The 13665-nt window shown below is 36.7% G+C and overlaps 1 protein-coding gene across 1 annotated transcript; it reads left to right on the top strand.

The window, feature by feature from the left end:
* The first annotated feature begins 1069 nt into the window (after positions 1-1069).
* HIGD1C (HIG1 hypoxia inducible domain family member 1C) lies at positions 1070-13080 on the top strand. The gene is made up of 3 exons (XM_061122730.1): positions 1070-1163; positions 6244-6378; positions 13016-13080. The coding sequence occupies exons 1-3, from the start codon at positions 1070-1072 to the stop codon at positions 13078-13080; spliced, it is 294 nt and encodes a 97-aa protein (XP_060978713.1).
* The last annotated feature ends 585 nt before the right edge of the window (positions 13081-13665 follow it).

Raw genomic sequence — 13665 nt, 5'->3', positions numbered from 1 at the left:
GGTAATGGGGACTCAGGAATTGGGAGCGCCCTTTTGAAGGCAGAAGGAAAGGCCTTTTCTTGAAAAGCTTAATGTTTCCTTGAATGCTATCTTCGAAAACCTAATGTTTGTGGTCCAGGTCCTGCTACTAGTAAGTTTCCAGCTGGGGCTTATGAAACCTTGGCCAATACCAGCTGGCCACTCCCCCTTACTGGGGAGGGCACTGGCTTTCCCATCATCAATTAGTTAGAAATTGCACCTAAACGTGTCCCGTCTTTGCAAAGCCTGTTCTGATCCACGGCTTCCTGCTAAGCGAACACCAGAAGACAGGCTGCAAGTGGTGGAGTACGCTAAAGGTATTGTGCTTCTGCCACTTACCAGATTACATTTTCTGATGAAAGCTGATTGATATCAAAGAATGAAGCCATCGTATTTCAGATTTGAGGGTTAAAAATAGAGGGTTGCACGGATAACAAACAGATACTTCCAGATCATGTTGATTGTGATTACAGTTGCTTTTGCTAGCTTCCTCATTCATCCTGTGCAGACAAGGAAGATTATTTCCATTGACTAGGGTAGCACCTGGTACATGGTAGGAGCTTGGTAAAAATCTCAATGACTTTATAGTACCCTACACATTCTGCAGAACTGGAGTGGTCATTCTCCCAATAACTGTAAATCTGGAGTTATTTTTGCCTATGTTGGCTTTGCCATTATTCTTTAAAACTGTATTTTGTAAAAGAAACTCTGCTCTTACTCTCTGTGGAAGTTCTGAGATTCCCAATGATTACAAATGCTGAGCAGTGAAAGGGGACTGAATAACACTTATATGATCTATGTTTTTACTCTGTATTCATGGGATCTGATTATTATTTACCACTCTGTATATTTCTTTTTCCTCCACCCCTAAACAAAATGAAAGGATTCCACAATGCAGAGGGTAAAGGAAAGATAACTTTATTTCAGTTGAGCAGACAGTCATGTCAAACAAATGAAGAACATGTAATCAAGAGGATATTGGAAGAGGGAAACAGATTCTTTCTGAGCATTCATAGCAACCACATTTATCCCCTAGTTATTAGAGAGAAAAATGTCTTCAGATAACCAGTGGTCAGCAGATGAAGATGAAGGCCAGTTATCCCGACTGATCAGAAAATCTAGAGACTCCCCATTTGTCCCTGTAGGTAAGTACAAGCCTTGACTGGATACTGTAAAACTGTTTGTAATAACACAATAATACCTCAACCAGTATCTTTGAGTATTGAAATCTTTTATATAATTGAATACTTTCAGATAATTGAAGCTAACCCCTTCTATGCATGTATGAGTTAAACTTTCAGCACAGTTCCTAGTGTATGACAAATACTCAGTAAATGTTAGCTACTATTATTATGAAACATCAAATTTTTATTCTGTTTAATTCATTTTCATTCACAGTCTATTTAAAAGTACTTGTTGCCAAGTACTTCCCTTGTGGTCCAGTGGTTAAGATTCTGCATGTTCAGTGCAGGGGGCGTGGGTTCAATCCCTAGTTGGGGAACTAGGATCCCACATGCCTCTTGCCACAGCCAATAAATAAATATGAAAAGTAAAATTACAGTTTTATATTAAAAAAAATTTTTTTAAACTTCCCAACCAGTCTAAATAGAATTGATTGAATGGACTGTAACTTTTCTATAATGACTCAGAATCAGTAGCAGCCAATTCAGTTTATTAGACTGAGTCTGTTAGGAACTATTGAGATGTATACAGAGACTCTGTATACAGAGTTACAACTTTTTGACTTTGAGATGATGAGAAAGCAATCTGCGTTCAAGTAGAAATCATACTTTGAATGTTGTCTTTTCCTGGGCTAACGATATGTGATACAATACTCTTATGATGGTGCTGGACAGCAGCAGCTCCCAGTCAGCATCACCATCATGAAGATAAACAACCAATACCCTTACAACCACTCTGTACCCAACATCCTGTTTTTCACTTTCAGTACAATATTCAATAAATTACATGAGATATTCAACACTGTATTATAAAGTAGGCTTTGTATTCAATGACTTTGCCTAACTACAGGCTAACGTAAGTACTCTGAGCACGTTTAAAGTTGGCTAGGCTGTTATGATGTTCAATAGGTGAGGTTGTATTAAATGGATTTTTGACTTACAGTATTTTCAACTTATGATGGGTTTATCAAGATGTAATCCAATCACAAGTTAAGGAAGATCTACATATCTCTTTAAGTTCTTGTGTCCAATGTTTATAAATCTTTCTCTTTCTTCCATTACTGTTGGGTACCATCAGAAACTTCTGCTTCTAATATTCTGTGTTGCCAGAAGCTAGATACCCAAGCTCAAAAGAACTGTGAGTCAATTCAGAGTTAAGAAGCTCTGAATGAAAGTCTGTTGTTGTTGAGGCTTGTTGTTGGCTTCCTGATGTGTTCCAGGTGCTAAGATTGATGGTTAAATAAACTCTTGATGCAAGAAGTATCAATATTATTATAATTGTATCTGGAGTCTTGGCCTCTTTATCCTTTCCCAACACATAGTTAATGTGTTTACATTTTTATCAAATACTATATATATATATATATATATATATATATATATATATATGGAGTTTAAAAAAAAATCTAAGCACCAGTATTTTGTTTCAAAAGCTAAGCTTTCTCTTCCTTCTCTTTTGGATACTTTAGCTGCCCTAAGCATTATTATTGTATACTTCAGCCATCCCTCTTTCCTTGTGTTTAGTCTGGAAACTATTTTTTAAAAAGTATTTAAATCATATATATACATAGGTAACTAGACTCAATATAGTGTGATTAACTATAAATGGAAAAGAATATGAATAAGAAAATATATATGTAAAACAGAATCACTTTGTTGTATAGCAGAAATTAATACAAGGTTGTAAATCAATTATACTTCAATAAAATTTAAATATATATATGTATTAATCAGACACACATAAGTTTGTGATTAATTCCACAAAAGCTTCTAAATAGGTATAAGTCATATGTTTCCATTAAATGTCACTACAAATCTAGCAACTTTATGTGTCATTATTCACGTATCAAAAAGAATCAAAATTTTACTTTAAAGTAGTATTCTGTGTTTAAAAGTTTCACTTAATTTGATTAAGGCTTGTACTAGCACAAGAAATGAAGGCAAATAATTTTATAGTGATTTATTCATCATCTTTAGCATTTTTAACTAGAAAAAAAAATTCAAGAACTCAGTGTCACTTGAACAGATCACTATAATGAACAGACTAATCACTGTGTCTGTTGTAAGTTAAATTGTTTTTCCAGAGACATTTAGGGTGATTAAAGTAGAAAGATAAAAGTGTTTCCAGCTAAACTCAATTATATGCCAACTACAGAGATGCTGTATGGAAAACAGGAAAGGTTCTGACTTTAATTTCTGAAAGAAGCAAAACAAATTTCAGTAAGAACAGAGTCTTAATAAGGGAAGAGAGCCAAGTTCCTACTGGAAAGCTAAATGATAAAATTTGTATATATATTATTAGTTTGTTTTACTTGTTTTATTAAGAATATCTACTAAGTATTTTCTGCCACAGGATGGAGTATCCTCAGATAATTTATAGAACATTTTAATTTCTTATCTTGACTTCTGTCGTTATAACTGATTTATATTGTTTAAAATCTTATGGTCACTGCTAAGGTCTAAATAATGACACTTTAAATACATTACATGTATTTAAACTCTGTGTCAATAGATTATTTGTTTTTGCTTCTTTTACTTAACATTTCATAGTAGTATATTATACTATAATATGATTATATTTACAATTTTTTTACAGCTCTGATAGTTTTTCCTCTGTTTGGGCCATTTGGATTGTTTTGTTTTTCGTCATACATAGTGTAGCTGTAAACATCTTTGTGTCAGCTTCTTGACTTTTCTTTTGCTTACTTCCTTGGAGTATTTTCCCCAAAGCAGAATTTTCAGGGCATGAAGCATGTTCAGTTTTTTTAATTTTATTTTTAATTGGAGGGTAATTACTTTACAATATTGTGATGGTTTCTGTCATATATCAACATGAATCAGTCATAGGTATACATATGTCCTTTCCCTCTTAAACTTCTCACATGTTCAGTTTAATATCAATTATTATATCTTTTCAGATTTCTTTCCAGAATGATTTGGCTAAATCTTTACAGAGCTTTCAGCATTGTACCTGTTTCTCAGTGTACCTGCCATCATTGTTTTACTATAATTTGTTTTTTGTGGCTTTTGTTTGTCATTTTTATTTCAATTTCATTTATTGCTAATTAGCATACAAAATATTCATATAAATGTGATTATTTACTCTGATTCTTATTTCCATTTATTAAGTGGATCTGAGATAATTAATATATCCTCACCCACCCATAGAGACAAACACATGCCAACATAGTCAAAACTTGCTATTCTACTTTAGCATCAATTGCGTTTCCATATACTAACAACAAACACATGGAAGCCAAAATGAAAGACATGAGACCATTTACAGTCACCCTAAAGAAAATGAAATGATTAGGGTTTTCCTGGTGGCTCAGACAGTAAAGAATCTGTCTGTAGTGCAGGAGACCTGGGTTCAATCCCTGAATCAGGAAGATTCCCTAGAGAAGGGAATAGCTACTCACTTCAGTACTCTTGCCTGGAGAATTCCATGAACAGGGGACAGGCAGGAGGCTACAATCCATGGTGTTGCAAAGAGTCAGACATGACTGAGTGACTAATACACTTTCAAGCTTCAGAAAACATGTAGAGAATCTGTATGGTGAAAAATACAAAATGCTAATGAAAGAAATCAAAGAAGACCTTAATGAATATAGAGACTGTTGTGTTCGTGGATTGTATGACTCAATAAAGATGTCAGTTTTCCCCAAACTCATCTATGGGTTTAGTGTAATTCCTATCAAAATACCAGCAATGAGTTTTTTTTGTAGATATAAACAAGCTTATTCTAAAATTCATATAAAAGCAAAAGTTCTAGAATGGCTAAAATAACCTTTTTTAAAATTTTACTTATTTTTTATTGAAGGATAATTGCTTTGCTGTATGGCTCAGGAAATTCAAACAGGGGCTCTGTATTAACCTAGAGGGGTGGGATGGGGAGGGAGATGGGAGGGAGCTTCAAGAGGGGATACATGTATATCTATGACTGATTCATGTTGAGGTTTGACATAAAGAAACCTTTTTGGAGAAAAAGTACTAAGTGGGAGGAATCATCCTTACCTGATATTAAGGGTTACTATACAGATATAGTAGTCAAGACAATGTGGTATTGATGAAGGTAGATGCATAAATCAGTAGAAGAGAGATCCCCCAAAATAGAGCCACACTTTTACCATGCAGAAGTTTCCTTTATTCTGTCATCAAAATACAGTATTTTTGTCCTCACTTTAAGTCTACCTTACTCCTTTTTTAGATGTCATATTCTGTTTTATTTTCTTCTATATTTTTTTGATAAATTTGCTTTGTTTTCATACTTAATTCTAACCCATCCAGAGTTTTTTTGTAGGGTCTGGTGTGAGATGTAAATTCAAGCTAGTTCAGATAGTTATCCCCTTATTTGTTATATGGTTATTTTGATTTGTCATGGATTAACTTCTCACACTGTTTCAAATCACTTACTAGAATTTTCCCTATTCAGTTGATTCCTATTCAGTTTTCTGTGTTAGAGTCAACTGCATAGAATCTTGGTTGTCACAGCAGTATATTCAGTTCTTGACATATGTAAAAAAATATTTGTATGGGCTTCTGGAATTTTTTAGAATCACAGTTCTTCCCAGAGTCACAGGCTTCTCATGCAAATATTCACACCTTTTTACCTCTTACTAAAACTCAACATGTCATTTTCACTTAAGATATTAAAGTTTCTTTCACTTCACTAGATTTACTCCTTATCTAATATTAATAAAAACCAGAGAGGAATAAAGCCAAACACCCAAAAGCTATGAATGTTGAGATTTTGGTTGGTTCACTCACTGGTTAAACAGCTTGCCCCAAATAAAAGTCTTAACTGCTTACAAATTTGAAACCATGCCTCAGGAAAACCACTAGACAAGTTTCTATACTACACAATTCGATTTTTTCTGAAATAGTCAAAACTGCAAATACTGAATCCATTAATGAAGTATTTTTTGGTGTTTTGCCTGCTTATCTTCCACATACTGATCCCTTGGGCAGTCCTTTATTCAAATCTCTAAGTTCTTGGGAAATTTTAGCCTGCTATTTATATAATCTCTACTTTTTTAATTTACAGGGATAGCAGGCTTTGTGACTGTGGTGTCCTATGGTCTTTACAAGTTAAAATACAGAAGAGATCAGAAAATGTCCATTCATCTTATTCACATGAGAGTTGCTGCCCAAGGATTTGTTGTAGGAGCTGTGACTCTAGGTAACCTACTTAATTTGTATATGACTCAACCATCTTTGAGAGTATTTTTATTATTAATTCACTCAGATTAGAGCATATTTTTATTTATTCATTCATTCATATTCATTCATAAATATTGGATCAAGATGATTAATGGAGGAGGACTGGAAAGAAAGGCAGCAATCTTCACTTGGTTGAGGTTGCTGGCCAGTTATAGGCTTAATGTCTTGGTAGTTTAAGCACTGAAAAAAAAAAAACTCAGTAGGCAAAGGTACAAAATTCCAGTTATAAAATACATGGGGATATAATTTATAGCATGGTGACTATAGTTAATAATGCTGTATTGCATATTTGAAGGTTGCTAAGAGAGTAGATCTTGAAAGTTCTCATCAAAAGAAAAAATTCTGTAACTATATCTGGTGATAGATGTTAACTTGGCTTATTGTGATGATCATTTCACAATACATACAAATACAGAATCATTATGTTCTACACCATAATGTTGTATGTGAAATATACTTCAATTTTAAAAAGGAAAAACCTAGTAGAGAACTAGGTTATAGTTTGTATTATCCTCTGTAGTAAAAGGAGCAGTGAATAGTTTATACCCTATGTAACTCAGCTATTCAGCTTGAGCGATAGGCAATTTTTTTTATTAGTCTGTAAATTAAGTGACATTTACACAGTCAAATCCAAAGAATGGTGTAAAATTATCTGGTTTATTCAGGTTATATCAACAGCTAAATCAGATAGTTCAGATAGAAAAAGAATCTACTTTGGGACCTAAATTATCTAAGGTTTTTTTGTCTATATTAATAAGAACAAGTCACAATGTTCTTAACTCCCATTTATTCTATGCAAAGTATATTCAGCCTGAGTAGGTCTAGGATTATGAGATGATGAGTGTGGGACTTGCACAGAGGGAGTTATGTGGTAATTATTTTCTTACTATGAGCTGTGATATGTGATACTTGAACAAAATACAACAGGAAACATTACTACACAGTAATGTGTTCTCATTTTCATCATTCAGCAAACACTGCGCATGTGCTATGTGCAAGGCACTGTGCTGGTCTAGAGATATAAAAAGTAACTCCCTACCCTCAAACAGTTTAGTCTCCTTAGGGAGAGAGACCAAGAGCAGGAGAAGACAATATAAAGTCAAATGTACTACAACAAAATAACAGGTTGCTCTGGAAGCGCAAGCATAAAGGAGGGGCATTTAGAGCTGAGAATTCAGGGGAGGCTTCTCTAAGAATGCAAACCATGTGATGAGCCAAGAATGAAGAGGAAATAGCTAAGCAGAGAAGGAAGTCGGGACTCCAGGCAGAGGAAAAAGTCATAAAAGCATGGCATGTTAGTGGAACTCTGCGTAGCAGTATGGTAGGTGAGTTAATCTGTGATTGTTGAGACTGTAAAACTACTAGTAGTAGCATAAAGTAAGAGATTTGTTGTAGGTATTTGGATTTATGTAATTGTAAGGCTCTTGCTTATGTATCCGGAACTGGGACCTGAAGTGGTCAGAGCAAGCAGTTATTAAGAAATGGTAGATGAAAAATGAGAAAAGCAAGGAAAATCTAGAACCTATAAGGATGACCTAGAACACACAGGATATTCTGGAATCCTTGTGGACTTCTCACCATTTCTAAGCCTTCAAAGTAGATGCTGGGAGTGACAGAAAAAGCTGATGCCCCTCATCCTGGAACTAAACACAGACCTGGCCAAGGAGTCAGAGAAAGTGAAAGAGGAAATTCAGCAGGAGCCATAGTAGCTACACTCCTGATTGCTGCCCCATGCCAACAAAGTGGCCCCGCAGATGGGAAAAACATGCTGCAGCAGTGCCTTGTCGGGTTAAAAGAACTTGGCTGCTGCTTTACTTCAGCCTTCTAGGTTCATGCTAAATGTCTCCTGTGCAGTTTTTCAGGGAATGAAAGTTTTGACTTAAAAAAATGCACAATGTGACAGTTGCAAATTGAGGTTTATTTGGGGCAAAATGAAGATTTCAGCCTGGGAGACAACACCTCAGATAACTCAGAAACTACTCCAAAGAGGCAGGGGTGGGGTGGAGTGGGGGTAACATCATTATGTATGTGATTTTGGTGAAGGGGGAATACATAGAGTCAAGCACATATTTTTCCAAAAGGTTTCTAGCTAGTCTTCTGCTAGTCTGCTAGTCTTTCTGGTAGTCACAAAGAATAGTCATCACCATGAAGGATTTTAGTGCTTTTCTAGATAGGAGATAAAAGAATTGGGCTCATAAAGTCAGCTCCTGAAAATATCTAACTATCTGAAGACCTGTCTTCCCAGTCTTCCCCTGAGCACAGAATGGCTCATATCTGCTTTCTACCCTAAACTCCTTTCAGGGGGTGTTGAAAATCAAGAGCTGCAGCAGCAGCACATGATTTAATACTTATCGAGGTAGATGGCAAGTGCCAATTTGTAGTTGACAAAAGGAAAGGAATTCTGGAAAACCTAGTTACATTTTAGCTAAGTTGACACAATACAAATCCATCACCTTCTACTCCTTGTCCAGCTGGCATCTGTATATACATCTCTTAATACACTTACCTTCAAATAAAGACAAACGGCAAAATCAAACATGCCTTGTACAACCAAAAACATGCTAACTCTCTCCCCAGGAGGATACAAAGTCCGTTTGGGTGATATTGATTCATTTTTGAGCTGAGTCATGTTCCCTTTTGATATCCTGTGACTTAAATACTGAGATATAAGGTTAACTACTATTAACATTTTTTATATTAGATGGTAGGTAAGTGAAAGTGGCAAACAGTAAAAAAAAAAAAAACAAAAAACTGGTGAATATACACAAGTGTATTCATATAAAAATAAGGAAGAATATTCATAACCATCACAGTCTTTGTTTCTGCTACTGGTCAGGTGAGCATGGCTCATATTATAACCATGTTTTTCCACTAGACATTTTATCCATCCTTTGCCTTCCAAAAGCACCTTGGCTATTCATAGTTATTTGACTGGGGTGTTAACACAAACCTTCATTCTTAAATGATGTGGGTCATTAATCATCCTTCCTGTATTGGGTGTAATTTTCCTCCTTCTTTAATCACAGGACATGGGAATACTAAGAAATGCCCCAGAAGGTATACATTCCAGACACCCTTCTCCCTAGCCTAAGAATATAGTAGCAATTTCCCCTTGATAGATCCGATCAGTGTAACGGACTGATGTGATATACTGTGGAATAGAGATGATCAAGGTCCTACAGACTAGATTGTGGCATAGGGCTGGAAAGTTCACACAGTCCTGAGACTCAACACTGAAAGTATACCGCTGGCCCTGCCAGATGAAAGCAAACTGCTTCTGACAGTCTTTACTAAAGGGTATACAGAAAAAAGCAATCCATCAGATTAACAGCTGCAAATCAGATAGCAAAAATTAGGCTGATTTGCTATAGCACTGAAACCACACATGTACGGTAGCTGCAATTAGACTGATCACCTGATTAAGTTTTTATAAATCCATTATCATTCTTTAAGATCTCTCTGCCTTCTGGCAAAAGAGGCAAAATGAATAGAGATGTGGTAGAAATCACCACCCTGGCATCTTTAAAGTCATTGCTGATGATACTAAGCTATACAATCCCCCTGGGAATGCAGTATTACTTTGATGATAGATGCATATAGAATGGTTTACACTTAGCTTTCCCTACCATAAGAGCCCCTACTCCATAGGTCAGAAGAATCACTGCTCTGCCATGGAAGTATACTAAGGAAGTTCTGGTATTTCAGCTTCATTTAGTGGAGACTACTTTTTGGCCCAAGTTTCAATCTTTCTCAGACAGATATAGAGGACTGTTTCTCTATAGGAGTGTCAGTAAAATATTGGGGCTCAAGGACCCACTTTCACTGAAATCTGACCGTATGTCCCTATTCCAATTTTCAGAGTCCCATTCCTTCCAAAGCAATGCCCTAAACTTTAATATAAGAGGTGTTGTGAGGCTGGGAATTCATTTTGTGTTGTGATTAATCACTCACAAGATTAGACTCTGTGGATATTTTTCAAAAATAGCAATCTCATGGCCACAGGAATTGAGTTTCTTTTTGGAAAGTCTAAAGCTTTCAGTTCCCTCATGCAAACCTGAGCTAGGAATTAAAAGCTATAAGCTTAGGGACTTCCCTGGAGGTCCAGTGGCTAAGACTCCAAGCTCCCAATGCAGGGACTTGGATTTGATCCCTGATCAGGGAACTAGATCCCACATGCTGTAACTGAGACCTTGTGTATCTAAATAAAAATAAATAAATTGCATGTTTAAAAAAAACGTCATGAGCCCATTGTATAGTTTTCCCAAGTTTTCCAGTACACTTAGAAGTAACCAACTATATTATACTCCTTATTTCCACGAAATGGTCTATGGCAGTATATACTTGATCACCTAAAGCCTTGCTTTCTATAGGCACATGGTAGGGTATCTGCAAGGTGATAATTTTTTAATGTTTTGCTAATGTATGCCATGGACTGTCAGCATACTCTTAGCCACTGAAACGGGGGAGAAAGGCCATTAATACCTTTAAATCTAATCATATTGGAGAACCAACTCCAAATAACCCAGAACTAATTCACAGAACCAATCCTCTGGGTTATGTTATGTTATGTTAGGGTTATGCTCCTCTGGGAGCTTCTAATACCAAATTCTGTATCATTCTGTTCAATAAGATAAGCAAAACTACTAGTTGTTTAGTCACTAAATCATGTCCAACTCTTTCATAACCTCATGGACTGTAGCCATGCTCCTCTCTCCATGGAATTTCCCAGGCAACAATACTGGAGTGGGTTGCCATTTCCTTCTAAAACTACTAGTAGTGATACCGAAAAAGGGATTTATTATAGAGATACGACCTTAAGCAATTTGGGTAGCTGGTTAAACAGTCCATGTCAGGCTGTTGGTTTTATTTCTAATCCTGGCACCTGAACAAGGCAGCAGTTGGGAAGGAAAAAGAAACTAGAATCTGCAAGGATGAACTGGAACCCACAAAGACAAGTGGAAACTTGAGTCAGAATCATGTCGACTCCGACCTAAATGGCATGAACTTTAAGAAAAGCTGGAACCCTCTATTATCCATGTCTGGTCCAGGAGCCAGAAAAGCTAATAGAGGAGATTCATAAGGAGCTGAAAGACCTGTGGGCCTGACTGCTGCCCAACAGTAGCAAAGAGAGCCAGCAGATAAACAACAACACACACCAACTATAATAGCACCTGGTCCTCTGTACCAAGCCTGACAAGTGCAAAAAGTATTTGGAAAGGTATCCTTTCACTTTCAAATCTCAAGTAAAATGTCTCTCATGGCCAAGCTAACTCAGAACTATGCAGAGAAGGAGGCTTCCCTGGTAGTTCAGTTGGTAAAGAATCTGCCTGCAGTGCAGGAGACCCGGGTTCAATCCCTGGGTTGGGGAAGATCCCCTGGAGAAGGAAATGGCAAACCACTCAAATATTCTTGCCTAGAAAATCCCATGGACAGAGGATCCTGACGGGCTACAGTCCATGGGATCGCAAGAGTTGGACACGACTTAGTGACTAAACTACCACCACCACCATGCAGAGAAGGGAATCCTGGAAAACATAGTAACAGCTTAGCTAAAGTGATATAAAACAGATCCCCCTATAGATTTTCATGGTTGCTAGTTGAGGAGTAACAAGACGAAGTAAACCAGTGAAGGGTTTAAACAGGGGAGTAACATAGTCAGAATAACAGTTTAGAAAGATGACTGCGGTGGGACTTCCCTCCACACTCCCAATTCAGGGGGCATGGATGGGTTCTATCCCTGGTGGAGAAATTAAAATCCTGCATGCCTTACTGGGCTTCCTGGGTGGTGCTAGTGGTAAAGAACCTGCCTGCCAATGTAGAGATGTGGGTTCAATCCCTGATTCAGGAAGATCCCCTGGAGGAGGGCATGACCACCCACACCAGTATTCTTGCCTGGAGAATCCCATGGACAGAGGAGCTTAGTGCGCTACAGTCCATAAGGTCGTAAAGAGACACAGCCGAGATGATTTTGCACCCAAGCACACATGCCACACTGTGCAGCCAAAGCCAAAAACAAAATGAAAAAGATTTATCAGTATATTGACTGGCTATAGTACATTTATTTTGTTTATAAATGCACCTACAGGGGCATGCTCAACATAGTTGCTTGTATACAAGTTTTGGAGACCATCTACATATGGGACGTTGAAATGTCACATTTAATATAGTCTATATATAGGTCTCACTCTCAGAAGAGAGATCTACTTGCTTAGGAGTGAAACAATAGGTGTGAATGAGGTGAGAAAAGCATTGGGATCAGAACTCCAGGAAATACCTACATTGTGTCCTACTCTTTGTGACCCCATGGACTGTATAGCCCACCAGGCTTCTCGGTCCATGGGATTTTCCGGGCAAGAATACTGGGTTGGTTCAAGTGTGTTGCTATTTCCTACTCCGGGGATCTTCCCAACTCAGGGATCAAAGTTGAGTTTTGTTTTGTTTTTTCCCTAGAGCCACTTTTATGATCTAAACCAAAAATTAATAAGGTAGAGGGTGTTTGTTTTTAATTGTAGGTTAGTTTTAGAAAAAATACAAGTGAAGAAATGCAGTGTTTGTTTCCCATGAATACTCTATTGACATACATATTTTGTTTCTAGGTGTTCTCTACTCTATGTACAAGGATTACATTAGACCTCGATTCTTCAATAGGTACAAAAAATGAAGTTACACACAAGAAAAATAAGAAGCCTTCTGAAAAGTACTTACGAAGAATGAATTTTCAATATATAGCAAATTATACTGCAGAAGTTTCAGCCAGAATTCTCACAGCCTTCAATTGTTTAAGATGTTGACTTCCAAATCAACAATCATAAATAGTCAACTCAAAAATGTATTTGTTGATGTCTTCTAGAACATGATTTCTTTTAGGACATGATTTTCTGACTTAAAATTTTTATTTTTTAGTTAGTGGCAGAAAATAATCTATATTATTGCCAAATCAATCTGAAAATTAGGAGTTATATAATGGCTACAGAAAAATTTTCTCCATATTAAATGTGATGCTGTATTCATTGCTTAATTCTCTCCAGACAGGGCAAGGTAATTAAGGCTTTCATAAAGTCCTTTTTAGAATGGGCAAAAATTACATCAGAAGCAAATGAATGGCCATGTTGTTATTTAAATTTGGTTCTGCCCTGAGGGCCCCAGTGGAGCTGCAAGGCTGTGCACTGCAAGGGGGGTACACAGTGAAATTTAAAAAAAAAAAATTTTGGTTTACCACTCTACACCTCACTCTCATATAGAAACT

The sequence above is a fragment of the Dama dama genome, chromosome 3, assembly GCF_033118175.1.
Source record: "Dama dama isolate Ldn47 chromosome 3, ASM3311817v1, whole genome shotgun sequence".
Lineage (NCBI taxonomy): Eukaryota > Metazoa > Chordata > Mammalia > Artiodactyla > Cervidae > Dama > Dama dama.
The sequence above is the reverse complement of the archived record's forward strand: the minus strand, read 5'-3'. Positions and strand labels throughout refer to the sequence as shown.

Bases quoted from the DNA above. Each gene is read 5' to 3' on its own strand.
- HIGD1C (XM_061122730.1), top strand. From the start codon at position 1,070: ATGTCTTCAGATAACCAGTGGTCAGCAGATGAAGATGAAGGCCAGTTA. The intron at 1,164-6,243 runs GTAAGTACAAGC...TTTAATTTACAG, and splicing joins CTCCCCATTTGTCCCTGTAG to GGATAGCAGGCTTTGTGACT. The intron at 6,379-13,015 runs GTAACCTACTTA...TTTTGTTTCTAG, and splicing joins TGTAGGAGCTGTGACTCTAG to GTGTTCTCTACTCTATGTAC.